The sequence below is a fragment of the Podarcis pityusensis genome (assembly GCF_964106645.2).
Source record: "Podarcis pityusensis genome assembly, chromosome: 8".
Lineage (NCBI taxonomy): Eukaryota > Metazoa > Chordata > Lepidosauria > Squamata > Lacertidae > Podarcis > Podarcis pityusensis.
Genome location: NC_138033.1, coordinates 71,105,635 through 71,124,396, shown reverse-complemented (window position 1 = coordinate 71,124,396; position 18,762 = coordinate 71,105,635). Strand labels below are relative to the sequence as shown.

The 18,762-nt window shown below is 45.5% G+C and overlaps 2 protein-coding genes across 2 annotated transcripts in view; both read right to left on the bottom strand.

Annotated features, from left to right (window-relative positions):
• The window catches only part of FNDC10 (fibronectin type III domain containing 10), a 367,304-nt gene that overhangs the window by 309,065 nt on the left and 39,477 nt on the right, over positions 1-18,762 (bottom strand). The window lies entirely within an intron of this gene.
• The window catches only part of SSU72 (SSU72 homolog, RNA polymerase II CTD phosphatase), a 48,818-nt gene that overhangs the window by 18,847 nt on the left and 11,209 nt on the right, over positions 1-18,762 (bottom strand). The window contains exon 2 of the mRNA XM_081016320.1: positions 7,930-8,073. Coding sequence (XP_080872446.1) covers positions 7,930-8,073 — 144 coding nt within the window. The remainder of the gene's footprint in view (positions 1-7,929; positions 8,074-18,762) is intronic.

Here is an 18,762-nt window from a genome sequence, read left to right as displayed (position 1 = left end):
CCAGCATCTCTAGATCATGAAGGGTGTTTTCTCATCACCTGGCGCCCAAACCTTTCAACGGGAGATGCATGCAGTCTACTATAGAGATGTGGGTTTCATGCCTGAACTGCATGGGCTGAGTGTGGAGAAGGGGAGAAACAGAGTTCATGGCAGAAGCGAGATTCGATGCGGGTGGCGAAGGGACGCGGGTGGCGCTGTGGGTAAAACCTCAGCGCTTAGGACTTGCCGATTGTATGGTTGGCGGTTCGAATCCCCGTGGCGGGGTGAGCTCCTGTCGTTCGGTCCCAGCTCCTGCCCACCTAGCAGTTCGAAAGCACTCTTAAGTGCAAGTAGATAAATAGGTACCGCTTTACAGCGGGAAGGTAAATGGCGTTTCCGTGTGCTGCGCTGGCTCGCCAGATGCAGCTTGTCACGCTGGCCACGTGACCCGGAAGTGCCTCCAGACAGCGTTGGCCCCCGGCCTCTTAAGCGAGATGGGCGCGCAACCCCAGAGTCGGTCACGACTGGCCCGTACGGGCAGGGGTACCTTTACCTTTACCTTTTACTTCCCATACTCCCCTAACACTGGGAACCTCAGAATCCTGACCACCAGGTTTTGTGCTGGTGCAGAACACAAAGGTCTGGCTGAAGTGCTTTGGAAGCAATGTAATTGGCCCAGCTCTTCCCCCACTTCCGTAACTGAAGTTGAGGTTGTGATGATCCATCACCATCATCACTTGTTAAGATCTACCAGAGAGAAAGTATGCAGATGGGGGGGAGGTGTTGTTGCCAAAGCCCATCCCCTTTTAAAGGAGACCTGCCAGATCTCCTCTACTGGCCCTTTGAAAGAGAGCAACAATTACTTCACTGGGTTTTGAATTATAAGCAGCTGGGGGTATGAAGTGATATGGCCTCCTTTAATTTTACTCCTTTGTTTCGATTCTGCATTGCATTTTATCACTGTTAGCCATCTTCTGGCCCAGGGATTGCTCTCTAAGCAGGGTGCAAGCTGAGGATGAAAAAAGCCTGAAACACTGATGCAGCCGAGATCGCACAATGAATCAGGAAGTCCCTACAATTAACGTACCTGTGTATGTGTCTAACATAGGAAGCTGCCTTATACTAAGTCCATCTAGCTCAATGTTGCCTACATTGACTGTCAGCATCTCTCCAGGCAGAGGTCTCTCCCAGAGATACCTAAAAATGGCTGGTATTGAATGTGGGACTTCTTGTATGCAAAGCAGATGCACTACCAGTGAGCTGTGGCCATTCCTCAATTCAAGAGGTCTCCTGCAGCGTCCCACCTCTCCCTCCTGCCATGTGCAATTTGGGAAAATCAGCCTCTTACAAAGGCAGTGGTTAGAATTACAGGATAAAGTGAGTGAAATGCCTTGAACACTTGAACTCGCCATATGAACTGCAGTACTATGGTGAAGTACAAAGTGCTACCCTTCCATCGTCATCAACAGTGCTCAAGGGGGCTTACACATAATTATTTTTGCACAGATACTGTCAGGGCACACTGAAGCCAACCAGAATGGGCCACACTGCTGGAATTGCAAATCCAGTGCATAACAAAGTAACTTTTACCCATTTAAACTAGCTTACTGCAGTGTGCACACACATGAATATGTGTGAGAGGATTACGTAAATGTAATTAAAAAAGCACCTGTTTCCACAAGCATTACTTCCAACCCAAGTTGAAAACTGTTTTCCAAGAGCTAAAGTTATGGCCAATCATGTTATTTTAAGATTTTGGTAGCTGGGCCTGAGAGAGAGGGAGATTAAAAAAAAATCCCTACAACAAACTTTTAAAAATAATTAATCAGCTAATCTTTTATGTTCTGAATTTTAAGGGGGGTGGGAATCTAGCCTAAAAGTTTCCCCAATTACACAGATCCCATTCAGCCAAATAGTTTATGAAGCACTTCTAATATAGCTGAAAAACCGAATCCATGGGCATAGCCTAATTCAACTGTCTTTTAAGCACAGTGATGCTATACATCAAGTATTTTAAGCAAACGCTTCATGGCTGGGCAGTGTTAGAAAGGTTACGGAGGGTGAAATCAATATTGCTTTTTAAAATCAGAAAGGGAACTCACTGACTGCAAAATTTAAAATCAGCAGACTGATCAACTAAAGCTTTTGATTCACCTGTGCAGGACAGTTTAAAGTGATGGAGTTAAGTCTGTGATTCTTGTTTTTGTGGTGCTGATTTGGTTCTGGAGGAAATGACGAGCAATGAAGATACCTCGCCTTCTTACCAAAGACTCATAAAGCTATGTTTCACTACATTTTAAGTTCTTACACACAGAAGCTCCTTCAGTCTCTAAAGAAGAAACATGTACTGGTGTTTTAGTAGCATGGAAGCTTCACTAAAAGCTGCTCAACTCCATGGAATGGTACACCCAGTGTGGTGCATTGGCCAGAGTTGGAGCAGCATCTAGGAGACCGTTCAGATCCCCACTCAGCCATGAAGCTCACTGGGTGACTTTGAGTCAGTCACTGTCTCTCAGCATAACCTACCTCACATGGCTGTTGTGAGGATAACGTGAGGAGGAAGAGAAGTATGTATGCCACCTTCAGCTCCTCGGAGGACGGGTGGGATCCAAAGGCAATAATAAAAATAAATGCTTAATAGGTTAAGTGCTACCTGCTATGCTCTTGTCACATGACCATCTGCTGCAATGAGAAATGGACTTTGTGTGAATCAGTGCTAATGGGCTGCAGAACTGCATCCCTCAATAGCTTTCACTAAGGGTGTTCTGTCTGGGTTGCTGGATGAGCCTTGCTCACCCATAGCCCTTTCCAGCAGGGATGGGAACTTTTGGCCCCACAGCCGGCTCTTTATCCCTGACTACTGCCCATGCTGGCTGAGTCAAGTTGGAAGTCCAACATTTGGAGGGCCACTGGTTTCCCCAACCCCACCTTGAAGCTTCGTCAACAACTGCCTTTTACCATTTCCTCCTATCCATCCAAATATGCTTCAAATTGTTCATGTTCAAACAGGCTGCGCCATCTTCCAGTGTAGGAACTGTCCTATACAGTGGTACTTTGGGTTACATACACTTCAGGTTACAGACTCCGCTAACCCAGAAATAGTGCTTCAGGTTAAGAACTTTGCTTCAGGATGAGAACAGAAATCGTGCTCTGGTGGCGCTGCGGCAGCAGGAGGCCCCATTAGCTAAAGTGGTGCTTCAGGTTAAGAACCGTTTCAGTTTAAGAACGGACCTCCGGAACGAATTAAGTACTTAACTCAAGGTACCACTGTACTGAAATCAGATTGCTGGTCTATGTAGCTCAGCACTTGGGAATCCTCCTGACAGGGAATTGCTCTCTGTGGGGTCTTTCCCATATCTCCAGCTCAAGATCCTTTCCCTAGAAAGATACCAAAGATGGAATCTGGCACCTTCTGCAGGTAAAGCGTGTGGTCTACCACTGAACTATGGCCACTCTTCATCCTCCCAAGTACACATGGAGCTGCCTACATTTCCACGCCTTCTCAAAGGAGAAACAGGGAGCAGACCTGCATGTATGACTGTGCCTCGTGCAACTCAGCCAAAGTCATCTCAGCCAAAACAATGACTATCTTCCATTTCCTTTAAACACCAAATGGGGTTCATTCCCCACCCTTGCCCGTTTTCCCTATAAAGGGTAGAAAAAAGTTGTTGTTTTTAAAACATACATGTTGCCATTCTAAGCAGCTGTTTCTTGTTCTTTTTTTACCTTGGTTTCCTGATGCAAGTCGCTGTAGCGCTTTTTTTCTGCCTGGTTGGGATGGCTGCTTCCTTGACTGACCAGATGGACTGGAGGGGTGGGTGGGAGGTGGGGGGGAAGATGGGTAGCAGAAGCCTTTCCACAAACGTCCACCGTGTACCCTAGTTTCCATGCTCTGCTAGGGCAGGGAGACCCCCTTCTGGTGCCAAGACACGGACCTGTTTCCACACACCATGGAGGCACAGACACAAAACGTTTGCCCATTTATACACAGAGGAGCTGCTCTTTTCAGACACGGAAGGCTGGAAGGAGACGCCCTCACCTATCTGAAAATGAGCAGAACTGGGGAAGCAGGAGTTGCTGGAACTCAAACTCCCATCATCCTTGGCTACTGGCTGATGGGAGTTAAAGTCCAGTAATGGCTGGAGGGCCACAGGTTCCCTGTTCCTGAGCTACAGCTTCTGGATGACGTTTCCCATCCACACTTCTTTTGAGATACCCCACGCAACTTGCCCATCTTAAGATGGGCTCTCCCATCTAAAAAGCAGAGCTCCTCAGTAGCCATTCTTCTCTGCCCAAGTATCCTGCAGCAACTATTTTATTAGAACAATTCATCTCATTTCCCCCATCCCACCAGGCCAAACGTAGATCTGCTCCCAAAATGACAGCAAGTCGGGGTGGGGGGGGGGGTAGAGAACTGGTAATTTACAGTGAGTGGAAGATTGCTCTTGCCTTCTCAACTGCAATCCAGAGGAGGACTGCCTTCTGAACAAGAGGTCAGAACCCCTAAAAACTTTTTGGTGCCTTTCATAGACCCTTAGGGCCCCAAATGCAACTGGCTGCTCCACTTCCCCCACCCCATCCCATCCCATCGCAAGGAGTGCTTGGTGGCCACAGTTCTGCCTCTCAATGCAGCGCTGAACTAAGAAAAAAGCAACTCCAGGAGCGTGGACAGGGGGCCAATTGTATTTCTTTTTTAATTGTTATGTTCTCAGTACAACAAATCATTTTAACAAGAAAGGCAACCATCACATAGATCCTCAAAATGTCTATGGTAAAGTCTTCCCCATTTTCTAACAGAATCGCTAGTGCCCCACTGAGATGGTCACCACCTCAGGAAAAATGTATATTTAAAACAAAAACCAGCCCAACCATATGAGGTATGTTATGGGACCAGTCCTTTTTCGTAGTGCTTCTCGGGTGCTAATTCTCACTGAGGTCTTGACTGTGTCTGGGCAGTATTAATGGAGGCTTGTCGACACGAGGTTTGAATGATGCAGTGGTCCCCCTCCCCAAATCCCTGCACACAGAATGCCAAGAAGGGGCACTAATCTCACCTTCTCCAAAGCCAACTACATTTCCATGTACAGGGCAGGAATGAGGAAACTGTGGCTCTCCCGATGTTGTTGGACCACAACTCCTATCACTCTTTTGGGGTGCAATAAAGTTTCCCATCACTGGCTAATTTGGGGCATTTAATTTTGGGGGGCAGTTAACCAACATGGGGAATGATAGTAGGAGGATTGTGTGTGATGTGGAGAAAAAACAAGGCTACAAAAATATTCGTCTCTTCTGTCACAGTACTAGCACTCAGGTCACCCACTGAAACTGAGTAGCAGCAGAAGTAAGACAGGTAGAAGAAAAAGAACATCTTTCAAACAATGCATAATTTACTTGGGGGTATGACAACCGCCAGTAACTCAGGTGGCCAAGAAGAGCAAATTCACGGAGGATTTGTCTGCCATTAGCCATGGTAGTTAAAGAGAGACACTCAACTGTTCAGAACCAGTATTACCTCTAGTGGGACATGCCCAGCTTGTGATCTGGAGCCATCTAGGCACCATGGCAGACAAAGCGTGGTGCTTGATGGACCCGTGGTCCATCAAAGGGATTATATTCCACCAATGAATTCTGCATCCCCCACCTCCCAGTAGAAGGGCCCAGACACAGCTCTGCGACCTCAGTGAGAACTATACCTACAAGAGAAGCTCAAGGGTTACAGGCTCCCAGTTCAATCCCCACCGGAGTCCTTCCAAGTTTCCTCAAGCCCTGGCACATACAGCATTACTGGTGATGGTGAAATCCTTTTATAAAACGTGACACCCCCTAAATGAAAAGCTCCAGGTGTGGTGTATGCGGCCCCCAAAGAGAAACGTGGCAATGTGGGTTTAAGGAAAGCCTGAAACAAAATGAAAACCGTAACTACTGGGAGCTGTAGGCTCTCAGGTTTAATGGTGTCCCACCGGTTAACACACGCACACAGAGCTGATACTCTGCCCAAAAACATGTGGATTTATGGACCCCCTGATGTCTCCCTCAAGTCTTCTGACAATCACTTTAACGGTCTAAAGCAAGACTAGGAGACGAAATGAGGGCCTGTTACTGCCAGACTGTTCTCTGTACTGACCTTGTGGGTATTTGGTTATCAATATCCTTTCAACTCAGCAGCCTGCGACCAGCTTTATGCTAGTTTTTAAGCATCTATTTCTGGATGTCATCTTCTTTTAACCTATTTGAGCCTTCTGAGAGTGTAAAAAGTGCTGTCCCTCCTGGCCAATCCCTTTCATTACTTCCTGTTCAAGCTCCAGAGAAAAAGGAAGTAGCAGGAACTACTGGCCCCAGGTTTCAAGCGAGGCACTTTCCTGGCTGTCCTCAGCTACTAAGGCACCTGGAAAGGTTACTTTTAAATACCACTTCTCAAAAGATGTGAGTTTCATATCTAGTATTAGAAATATTCCAGGGCTGCTACAGCCTAAACCTTTGGCTGGTAATGAACTCATTAAAGCCCCTTTATTTCCAAAGTGTATGAAGTTTTCCTGTTTTTGTTTTTAAAATTCAGCCAGGTAATATTTGAGATGAAGGGGGAACCCCATTAGACCAAACACACCTTTGAAAGCGTGTCATTCTTGTTACAAATGCCATTAGTTAATCCTAGGAAAGGAGCAGGCATGCTTTTGCTTAAGCAGGGTTAATTTTCCCCCCAAGGTTGACAAAAACACCACCCCAGTAAATCCAGGATACCAACGGATCCTGAACACTTTGAGATGCATCAGAAAGAACATCTAAGTCTATATGCTAGAGTTGAATATGGATGAGTGTACTGAAGAGTTGCAGGACCTGCATTTTAGCTGCTCTGAAAGGGGTGGTGACACCTAATCACACACCTCCGTCTTGGTCAAGGTACAGGCTGGTTTACTTTTATAGTTCTTACCTGCTTCCTTGCCTGAACTGTCGTCCACAGCCAGTTCATTGCAAAGAACAAATCTTTGCCAGGCCATGTGGGAAAGGTGCCAGACCCTCACACTGTTTCTAAGGATGCATTCACACCACTCATTGTACTGCTCCAATCCATTCACAGTAGGGTTCACACATCCAATGGGAGGTGTATTTTAAACCTGTTAGTGCAGGAAAGATGCTACACTAGCTCTGATCATCCTGGGGGAACCCACATTGAACTGAATTATTCTAGCACAAAATGCTTCTACTGTAGCTCTCTCTGAAGGACAATGTCCAAAGTGCTTTTTCCGGTACAATGGGGGGCGGGGGCGGGGGGGGGGGGAGAGACAAGATGCTTAGCATCTGAGCAGTTCTATATATATATATTGTAAAGAAGATTTTGCAGTGGTGGTCTCTGGCAGTCAGTGGCTGAGCTACCCCTGATGTCACAGAGAGGTGGGAAAGGCAGAAGGGTCAACAGGAGCCTGGGGGGTCAGGGCTGGCCAAAGGGGGCTGGGGGATTTGGGGAATGAATCAGGAGATGGGAATGGTTTTGAGGAAAAGTCTGGGAGAGGACAGAAAAGTAAGAGGGAGAATGGCCAGAAAGGAAAGCAGCTGTGTACGGTCAGGAATTGGGATATCAAGCCAAAACCTTCAGCTGCCAGGTTCCTAGTGAATTTCATGACTATAGAGCTATTGCCGTTTGAGTAGCCAGTTATGGGGGCAACCCAGCATAGTCATCCAGAGCACAGAAGTGCAAATCACATCCCAAGAAAGTGTCAAATCTCCTCTACCGCATGCACCACTACTTAATGGACCGGGGGTTGGAAGGTAAAGAGAGCATTTAAAGGGATGTGGTAAGAGCCCTTCAATCATGTGAAGCACCTGCCTAGAACTGGAAAAATACCAAGACCTTGCCACAGTCAAGTAGCAGCATATTCCTTATGCAAACGTGCGAAGAACAGCTTTCGGAAAGGTGAACAGCAGGGTTTTGAAAGGGGCATTCCACAGGGATACAGTTCTTTGTCTTTCCTAAGCAGGTCATTGTACATCTGATCGTATGTCGTTTTGAAATCATAAACGTTTGGCTTGTCCGGCGCTGGTCCTGGAAGTTTCACGTGAGTCCCCGTCCCAAAGGATCGAACAATGAAGCCACGCTTACTGAAAGACAAAAAGGGGAAAAAAGAGGGAAGCTTAATTATTCTGGATGGATTCATGTTTACATGCCAAAACAATACATAGTAAATAGCAACTACACAATCCTCTGGAATCCAACAGGTGCCTAGTATCTTGATGCTTAGGAAGCTACTGAAGGTATATTTGTTAAATAAGCCTTTCCCTGAATCACTTATGGAATATTAACTGCACAAATTTAAGAATTAGTTTTATTGTTTAAGTGTCTGCATCTTTTGTGCTTTACTTCATTTTATCTTATTAAGCACTGCTTCAATAGCTTCTGGCTATGACACAATTTATAAATCTGAAAGATAAATAAGAGAAACTCTGGAAAATACTGAGGCTACTGCACCACTGGAAGGTTTAATTCACAGGTTCATTCAACATTTGAAGTGCTCCAGCCCACTTTTAATGGTCCCAGGGCAGGTTACAAAACTGTCACCATTGAAAATCCAAGTATAATTTTACACTGATAACATAAAATAAGACCACAACCCAGCAATGACAGAAGGAAAACAGCAGGACAGGGCAATAACCAAAGGCCTGGGCACAGAGGTGCACTTACTGCAAAGAAAGCATACAGAGATGGCGCAGGACGCACATCGGAAAGGAGGTCATTCCACAATCTGAGAACCCGCCTCAGAGAAGACCCTCTCAAGCATTACCACTTCTTGATCCCTTACGGCAGAATAAGCAATCTAGCAGTCTGTGCTGGTTATTCAGGTTCTGAATACGACAGCTTCTGATTTTGCTACTTATTCCCAACATAATCAGCTATTTTTAACTTTGTTGCTCTCATAAGAGCAACCAAGACAAGAATTTCACTCAATGAGAGAGAAAATGACACAACTAGAGATCTTGTGTAACTTTTCTATGGCTTCACATACTTTTTTTTAAAAATACTCTTAATCACAGCTCTTTCAGAAGACTGGCCGATTTTAAAGCACTCCTCAATTAAGCCATTAAGCAGAAAGCAATTCTGACCCTCAAAGACAAGTCTTCCTCAAGGGCCTGGATTTGCCATTTCAGAAAGAACATGTGACGTTTCAAAAGAGAACCCAGCAATCTCCGAAATAAAGTCAGCTGTGCAGTGAATGCCGAGCACTATTTTTAGTTACTTTTCTCCTTCTACATGAGCAAACTGGATTGCAGAAGTACCAGCACAGAACATTTCCCTATTGCAGATCATGCTGGGAGGGGTGGCGGCTGGGGGGGGGGCCACTTTAAACAAGAGACCCACTTGTTTAAATGAACAGAAGGCTGTTTTTTCCCCACCAGGGAACAAATCGAAAGAATTTCTCTCCCTAAAAATATTTCTGCAATTCTGAAGCTACTTAGTTGGGAAGCGGATGTAGAGCCACGTAAGGGAATGAGAGGGAAAGAATTATGGTTGATGCAGGGAGTGGATGCTGCTATTATTGCTATATCTTCATCCTGAACCACAATGTTCTTTCATGCACACATATCAACAAATATACTTCTCATGAGCAAGTCCCCACTGCCTTCTAGTGACCACGACACCTCAGCACCACAGATCTCTCGTTTTGCATTCTACACAGTTAAAAAAAAACAGGCGTTTTTGTCTCTTACTCCCACAGGTCTCATTTTAACTGCATTTTGAAGCATGTTCCTCTTTGAAGCAGCCAGGGAGGACCCCCCCCCCCCAATTTCTTGCTTACCACATATCCTACACAAATAAGACAAGAATCAAGCCCCCTCTGCATGCCAAGAGGAAGGGGAACCGGAAGCAGTCAAAAATAATGGCTGACTAGTAACACTTCTGGACTGCTGTGTGATATAGAACTCCCATGTGCATTGCTGCCTGGATAGTTGCTGTCAGCAAAAGGGGTGGGTGTCCGAAGATAGTAAAGTAAAACAGAGCAGCCTGCTTTATTATCTAGCTGCTACTTGGTTAGGAAGTCAAGTGTTTCGCTTGGTTTACCAGCCAGTCATTATTTAGCGTTACCACCAACCAATCCCTTCCCCCACATTCTGCAGCATGCAGATAGGGAAAGAGGCAAAGGGCTATGTCCAAATTTCACTCAGAGCACCCACTGGACTTCCTGTGTTAGCCATGCCTATTCATTTCAGTGGGTCTACTCTGAGTAGGACTAACAGAGGATACAAGCCAGGGTCTTCTCTTATCCTGTATTGGGAATTAGACCTCTAGATAGGAATCTGTGCAACGGTGGGTGTTCTGTTCGCCAGTGGGCCGGGACCAACCCAGGCAAGCCACTTGGCGGGTCCTTGGCCTTAGATCATGAATATATTTCTGATTCAGTGACATTCTCAGTGTTGGGAAAATCTAAATGACAACCAGAAAGCGAGCTTTCCCACAGTCCTAAAACCAGATCATGGGTTCCCAGAATTTCTAAGGTGCTTGTTATAAGTCACAACAATATGGTGGTTACAGGCCAAGCAACTTTAGGCGAAAAATTAGGAAAGGGCACTAGACTTACTGCATCTGGTTTGTCTCCATAGCCTTGCCATTCCAGAATCTCTGCTTTGGCCTCCCAACCTTGCTACATTAATTTCAAACCTGCATTTAAGCAGCTCTGTAATTTTTTAATGGGGGGAGCGGGGAATGCTGCAAGAGCAGCTGCTTGCTCACAAGTAGTTCAACCAGTAATCAGCAAGGGGGCACAAGGGCCAAGCTGAAAAGAGGCTCCCAGCTCCTCCTCTTGGCCTATAAGCCTCAGGGGGAATTAGGGAAAGGAGGCAGTGGAGAGTCCTGAAGAAGGTGGAAGCTTAATCTTGAGGGAGGATAAAGTACAGTAGTGGGTTAGGCTATCTCTTCACACATTCAATGAGACATAGAGAAAGGAAGAACCAGCTGCTCTAAGTCAGGGGTGGGGAATCTCAGGCCAGGGAGCAGAATGTGGCCCTCTAGGCCTCTGGTCCAAGGAACTCTCCCTAGACCACACACCCTCAATGGCCCTGCTTCACCCCCTCCTGTTTTTGCCTGGCAGGGATTTGCCCTTGAACTCCAATAATGCCTCCTGCTTGTCTGGATGGAGGCTACAGAAGGGTATTGTGTAAAAATCAGCCTTCTGTGTACAAAGGTTGTATTTGCTTCTGTTGCCCCACCCCCTTTGGCTTGAGGTCCTGCTCACCCGTGGCAGGTGACCCCTTGAAAAGCTGTCCAGCAGGGAACATGGCCCTCTGGCTGAATAAAGATTCTTCACCGCCCACTCTAACCTCCGAAGGGTCTGAGACTCTTTGACTATGACACTTAGGTTTTATTAAATGCTTTAAAAGCACAAAGCAAAGCTATAAAGGGGAAGCTGAAGAACGCTGGACCACAAGCCTGAACCAGAATTATGACGTCTGTGTTTTGTGCTCAGTTATTAGTGCACAACAGGAGCTCTCAACTTCTTCCGCTCACAATACTATAGCCTGGAGTCGGTTTTCAGCACATCACCTGGCATTAGCTGTTATGAATTTTCTCCCCATTGCTGCAAGGCAGGCAACCCTTTGACATGCCACTTCCTCTCAACAGAAACTGGCTTTCAACAAAGAGACCATTTGAAGTTAGCTGAAGTCAGTTGCCCCACACTGGAACGCTGTTATGAAACATGCACCAGGGTTCAAACTTCCTCCCTGCTAAGCAACTCACAAACCGCTTTGGACCAATCACCAAGTGCTTTTCCTACTGCTTCGATCATCAAGTGGAAATATTTAACCACTCAAGACCAGCAGCACTGCAAGGAAATTCGTTCTGCCCTTATTTTGTGGGGAACGTGTTTCTTGACGCTTTCTCACCAGGGGGAACCGGAACCACTTTTGTTCTTTCATGTGTACTTAAAATTTGTTTAGCCCTTATGATTGCAGGGATAATTTCTGAAAACATCCCAAGCGTAAACCAGTGAATCATTAAATGAATGACTTAGAACATGAGTAACTACTGTTGGTAAAGGTTTTTTTATTATCATCGCTGCCTGTGTCGCTTCTAGGAAATTATTAGCCTCACTCGAAGCTGGAAAATAAGTGGTTTGGAATTGTGTTAATGCCACTCAGTGGGAGAGCCACAATGCAGAGGTTGCATAAATGCTTACCAAACAGTGTTACACAAGTGCCATCGCTCACGGAAGTGCTCTCCTGCACACAGATAATTGCCACTTGGACACGTAACACATTCCCAACAGGGAGCTCTAACACTGGTGGAATAACCAAGTGTAAGCAGTCAAACATAAATGATTGGATGCACACTGCGAAAGAAAATAAACTGCACTTTTGAATTCAGGACACATTCGTAAACTCAATCTATAACAAATAAATGGAGGTTGCTGTTATTTTGCTGTGTATGTCCACTTCTCTCTTTTGCTTTTATTTCCAGATTTAACGGACATTGGTACAGCCTTGTAAACAAGCAAAAAGAAAAAAAAAGTCTACTAGCCTGTTGTGAACTGGCAAAGGAGGGAGGCCTCCACCCCTGCTCTGCCAGCCCAGTGACCTGCCTCTGTGGAACTGTTTCACCTGTGGGTATCAGGCTAGCACTTAAATACAAGGCTGCCCCAAATAGGTGCTGCAGAGGAAATTTTTTGTCAGGCTCAAGCTTCTCAAATTAGGTGGTAAGTTGAAGAATGTCCCTCTATCTAGTCACCCTCTATTCTCCCAGTTTTAGTCAGCTTCCCACCAAACTGTTTTTAACATGGTAGTAGAACCACGAATGCAACCCACCTGACGTCAGGGTGAGACCCCTCTGTGGGTCTTAACCACTACTAGAAAGAATGGTTACCAGATGCTGGAGACAAGGAGATCAAATAAATCAGCTACATCCCCAGGGATGGGGAACCTGTGGTCCTCCAGATGTTGCTGGGCTATATGTTCCCTATTCCTATCATAGTGTTGTGTAGAAAGCACCTAAATATCACCTAGATGTAGTTCCTACTTCAGCTAGTTTTTAAGAGTGAATTTCTAATCCATGTTGCTACAAATATTACGTAATGTCTGCTAAAATCTCAGAGGCTAGGGAGATGGCTGAATAAGACCCCAGGGGTTGAAAGTAGGGCTTCTGCTCACCATGACCAGCAAAACCAGACTTAAGAGAAATTTTCTGAAGTTACTCAATAAATGTGCATGTAAGCCACTCAGAGGGCCTTTTTGACTAAAGAGCAGGGTCCAAATACTATCAATAAATAGTGCAAATAGCACAGAATTTTGAACTTTTAGTACAGACAGCACGAAAGGAAAAAGGTGATATTCTGCAGTGAGGATACCTGCCTGTTGTCTGAGATCAAACAAAATAAGATAAAAGCAGACATTCTGGCACTGCTGATTCAACATTTCCAAGCCTCTTACCCATGGTTAAGATCAGGAGCAACTGCCAGACATTAACACTCCCTTCCTTTCCATCTCACCGAAGTCCACACCTTCACCTACAGTGTTAATGTGTAATGTTGTGTCTACAATGAAGTTAGCCAGTCTGTACATCCACTTTAAATCCCACACCTCAAACTCAGATTTAAAGCTAACCATGGTTAGCGTCCAACATATCCACAATCATAATTACACCACCAATGCTGCAGAGGGAAGAGAAGAGACCACCTCTTAACTATGGCTAAGAGACAAGGATATTTCCACCTGTGCTAGGCACATGTGGTGGTTTTCTAGTCAATTAAGTTGACTAGGCACATAAGCTACCATCTACCTTGGGTCTGCCCATAAAAAGCAAGTCTGTAGTAAGAGACTAGAGCGATGTCTGCTGTTTATAGGAACTCTTCTTATCATGATACTTTTGTGGGTGAGCTCAGTTTTGTTTGGACCCTGGGTGAGAGCCCGGAGGCTGAGAGGGAAGTTGTGTCAGAAGGAAAATGAAACGATATAGATTTTTATATATTAGTAACTTTGTATTAATGTACAAAGTTTCATATGTAACTGTGTATTTTTGTAATATTTTTGTTTCAAGTTGTCTGCTGTCGCTTCAGTTTTTTGTACACCACTTAAGAAAAATTTAAAAATATTAAGTGTCACAGGAATGGTGTACATATAAACAAACAACTAAAACCTGCAGATCATTTTAAGATACTTTGTGATGCACTTACCTTGAGAGAAGCCCACTACAAAGGAGTCGCTGCCTTGCACTTTTGATGCCCAAGTGGTGTGCTTGGCACAAAAGAACTCTCAGTGTGTTCAATCCCACTTTACTCCAGGATTTGTTTGCTCTTTTGCTCAAACTGACTTTCATCTTGAATGCTCACTACAACTCACTGGCAAGCGCCATTCACTTATCAATCAACAAGGCTACTTATACCCTTTACTAAGAGACGGTATTCCACATCAACACAAGCCAAATTCCGCAACCTGTTCCAAGCACACATGCGCTATCATTCTAAATTCTAAAATGTAATTTATTCTCCTTGTTATAGGAAAGGGCAAAAAGCTCTGTCTACTTAACTGTTGGACGCGGGTGGCGCTGTGGGTAAAACCTCAGCGCCTAGGCCTTGCAGATCGTCAGGTCGGCGGTTCGAATCCCCGCGGCGGGGTGCACTCTCGTTGCTCGGTCCCAGCGCCCGCCAACCTAGCAGTTCGAAAGCACCCCCGGGTGCAAGTAGATAAATAGGGATCGCTTACTAGCGGGAAGGTAAACGGCGTTTCCGTGTGCTGCGCTGGCTCGCCAGATGCAGCTTGTCACGCTGGCCACATGACCCGGAAGTGTCTTCGGACAGCGCTGGCCCCCGGCCTCTTAAGCGAGATGGGCGCGCAACCCCAGAGTCGGACACGACTGGCCCGTACGGGCAGGGGTACCTTTACCTTTACCTTAACTGTTACTGGGCAACCTCACTAGCTTTGTGGTAATTCAACCAGATGCTGCCCATACATTACCAGCTTAGTCACAGAATAAGGGTCACTAGATACTTTGCTATTACAAAAAAAAGCAGTGATTCCCAAAAAACTAAATATTATACTCTGTGTTTTAGCAGAATCAGACAGATAGGCCTAAGAGACTACTGCATCCACAGGAAACTTCCTTAGACAGAGTAATCTCAGTGGTCCATCTAACCCAGTATTTTCTACCCTGGCTAAAAACAGTTTTTCCAGAATCTGAGAGAGGGCTGTTTCCTAGCCACATCTAGGAATGCCAGAAACTGGGACCTTTCATGTGCAACTCAAGTGCTCTTCCACATAGTTACCAGTCCTTATTTGTGACTATCAGAGACCTTTTATGTTGCTGGAAATAAGAGTCTCTCCTTGCAGGTCCAGGAAAGGGGTTTTTTTGGGGGGGGGGGATTGGGGTGAGATATAAAAAACAATTTCCTAGACTCCCGTGTTTTGGCACCTTTCTGACTTGGCCGCCAATATTTCCCAAGTTCACTGCAAGCTTCAAGTCACTCATTTTGGAAACTGTACATGACAATCAGTGAAATTGAGCTGAAGTAACCTAAAGCAGGGCCAGACAGAGTGTTCAAATTTTAAAGCACCAGCTTTTGAGGCAATCCAGTGAGAGGGATTTCCCACCACTCCTACCAGAAAGGGGTTTGGATAGCAGCAAAACACTTTGCCGAGTCACACAGCTGCTGCAGTACCAAAAATGGAAAATGAATGAATTTGGCTGCTTTTAATACTTGTAATTTCATTTTCCCTCTGCTGGCTTTTGTTGCTGACCGTGTGAGAGTGGAGGAAGATGCAGGGAAGCAAGAAGGCAAAGTTGATTAATGTATGCACTCTCCCTCATGACATCTGCCTAGGCCTGGACCAAATAAATAATTATACATGGCAATTAATCTCAAGCTTTAAAAACTAGGGCCTATCTTCTAAATTTAATGCAGCAGTGTCACTAACAACCGCCCAGTTCGATTGTTGACATTAGGCCAAAACCATGGCTTAGCACAGGCACCCCCAACCTATGGCCCTCCAGATGTTTTGGCCTACAACTCCCACGATCCCTAGCTAACAGGATCAGTAGTCAGGGATGATGGAATTGTAGTCCAAAACATCTGGAGGGCCGAAGGCTGGGGATGGCTTAGCACAATTGCAGGCTCTCAGAGAGACTGTGGCTACTCTGCTCCTCACCAATGAGTTGTCCAAGCCAGGCTTAATGAGTTGTCCAAACCTGGGCTTATGGTTTTGCTCTCCAGGACAAACTACAAGCCCTAACTCCTAGGACCAGCTTTGGTTATAGCTCACAGTTAGTCCTGGGAGAGCGTGCAGAACCATGTCCTGGTTTGGATGCAGCAGCAGAATGACCAGAAAGAAGGAAATCCTCTCCCAGAGGCTCTGCCAAGCTATGGTTTGGCTTAGCATGACAAGCGAACCAGACCAATATTTGTATCTGCAGGCACAAGAGGAAGGCCACTTAGTACTCTGGCTGACGGCAGGGGCCTAAAGACCATCGGGATAATACATAATTGCCCCCTCAACAAGAGAAGCAACAGGGAAACATAAGCCTGACCCCACAACAGAATGTAAAAGCCTATCTCTCATTTTTTGCTGGCACTGCCAAGTAGATCCCACATCCAACTCCTTTCGCCCTCTACTCCCTTCCCCCCTCCCATTTTATTGGTTCACAAGCCTGGTGGCAGAGCCATGTTTCAATTTACATACAGAATTGTGCATTGAATTTTTAATTGCTGAGACTTGCTTTAGTTCTGCCTGAGTTTTGCCTATTTCAAAATATGCTAGCTGACAGCTACCAGAAACTAGAAAACTGGCTTGGGCAAGCAAGCGGCAGCTCAAGAGTTCCTGATTTACAGCACATTCCCCAGCATGTGTCTTGGAATGCACTCCCACCATGCATTTAAAGCATGCCCCTCCCAATTCTGGGAACTGTAGCTTGTTAAGGATGCTGGGAACTGTAGCTCTGGGAGGAATAAACTACAGTTCCCAGGCTGTAGTGGGAGTGCTTTAAATACAGTGATTGTACACAGCCTTGGTCTTTATAACTCAGTGGGCATGCAGTACTTTGCTAAGCAAAGCAAGAGACTTCTGTTGTGAAAGAGCTCTGCTGCTTTTTAAATCTTTTGCACTGAACAAGACCCAGTGAAGCAGAGACCAAACGTGATTCCAGATGGGAGCCTAACAGGCTATTCCGGTAACACAAATTGGTCGCTGGCAATTGGTTGTTTTTAAAACATCAGATTTTTCACAAAAGGGCTAATCTGGGTTAAATGGAAGAAAACACAGGCTGGCGTTTTGATGCTGACAATGTCACATGGACACCGAAAAATCTGCACATGTGAGCAGCACAGATCCCACATCGCATCCACCCAACTGGAAGCACCCCAAGTCAACAAACTGCTTGGCACTCATCTTTGAAAAGAATATTTATCCCCTATTTACCTCTGCCTTGCCAGAGGCTGCCCTCAGGGAAAAGGTGTGAAGTGAACTCTCAATTAGCTGTTTGCTTTTCCTGCAGAACAGTAATAGGCAGAGCCAAGTAAAAGTGCCAATGCCATTTAAGAGACTGGATTGCGGATTTCCCAGTGCAGTTGACAGTACTGTCTTCGAGAATACATTATACAGCAGTTAAAACATAACTGGATCATTTGACAGGAATGCCTTCCTTTGCTATACTGTATTAATTTATCCTGAAGATGGCATTTCAAACAGGAATATAGCACCACAGCATTCAACTGATACAAAATATGAGCACCTATATGACTCTGCCTGCTGACCATATGCTATTGGGATTGATCTCATACCTCTTTGCTTTAGCAAAAAAACAACAAACAGCCAGGACAATGCAATTTCCTTCTTTACTAAAGAAAGCATTGTGCCCAGAGATCACTGCTTTCTTCACGTATTCTGGAGCTGAAACCCTGTTGCACTGCATCAGTTTTCGTGAACCAGCTAACTACTGTAAACACATTTCGAAAGCTCCTTAAGTCACCCAGGTCCACCCCAGTGACTGAACCCCTTGTAGTGGGAGAGAGACTTATGGGAGTCTTCTGTACCACAGTATGCACCCTGCGGTGGAAGACAATCAATAAAAACCCTAGATTTTAGTGATGTTGTTTCTCTTCCCCTCACTACATCCTTTAGCCTAGCACAGAGGTAGCTAATGTAGTGCCTTCCAGATGTTACTGGACTCACAACAGCCACAGTCCAGAAAGGCCAAACGTCAGGGATGTTGGGAGCTGGAGTCCAGCAGCATTCAGATAGTACTACAGTGGTTAATCCCGGGGTTAGGAACGGAGACCCGTGAAACAGAGCTACAGGGGTTGAACTCTTACTTAAGACTCTCAAAGCACCAGTCATTGTTCGTCTCCCAACAGCAGATGATCACATTCAAAGCCCAGCAGTGCTCTTCATCCACCAGATCCCAACTGAGTTTATTATAGCACAACACCCAAAACTGATTCAACCGACCTAGAACTGAGAACAATCATTCCTCATGAAAGGCTCATTTGCTCTCCCCTCCACACAACACACACTCATTCACACTCCTAACCACACCACAGTACATAATGCTGTCCTGTTCTACAAACTGAGAATGCCATCCAGAGAGAACACTGCGTCTCATTCCAAATGTAAATTATGGGACTAATTATAGGACGTGAGAGATGAGTCAGGCTTCACCGAGAATGGTTTACAGATGGACATCTGCTGCGACAACTGAAAACACACATTGCAGAAAGTTTATCTGATGATGTTTCGCCTTTGGTGTTAGATTTTAAGCAGCCGCCACTAACAATAAGGCCTGTGTTATCCAGGAGCAGCAGATTGCACACTGCA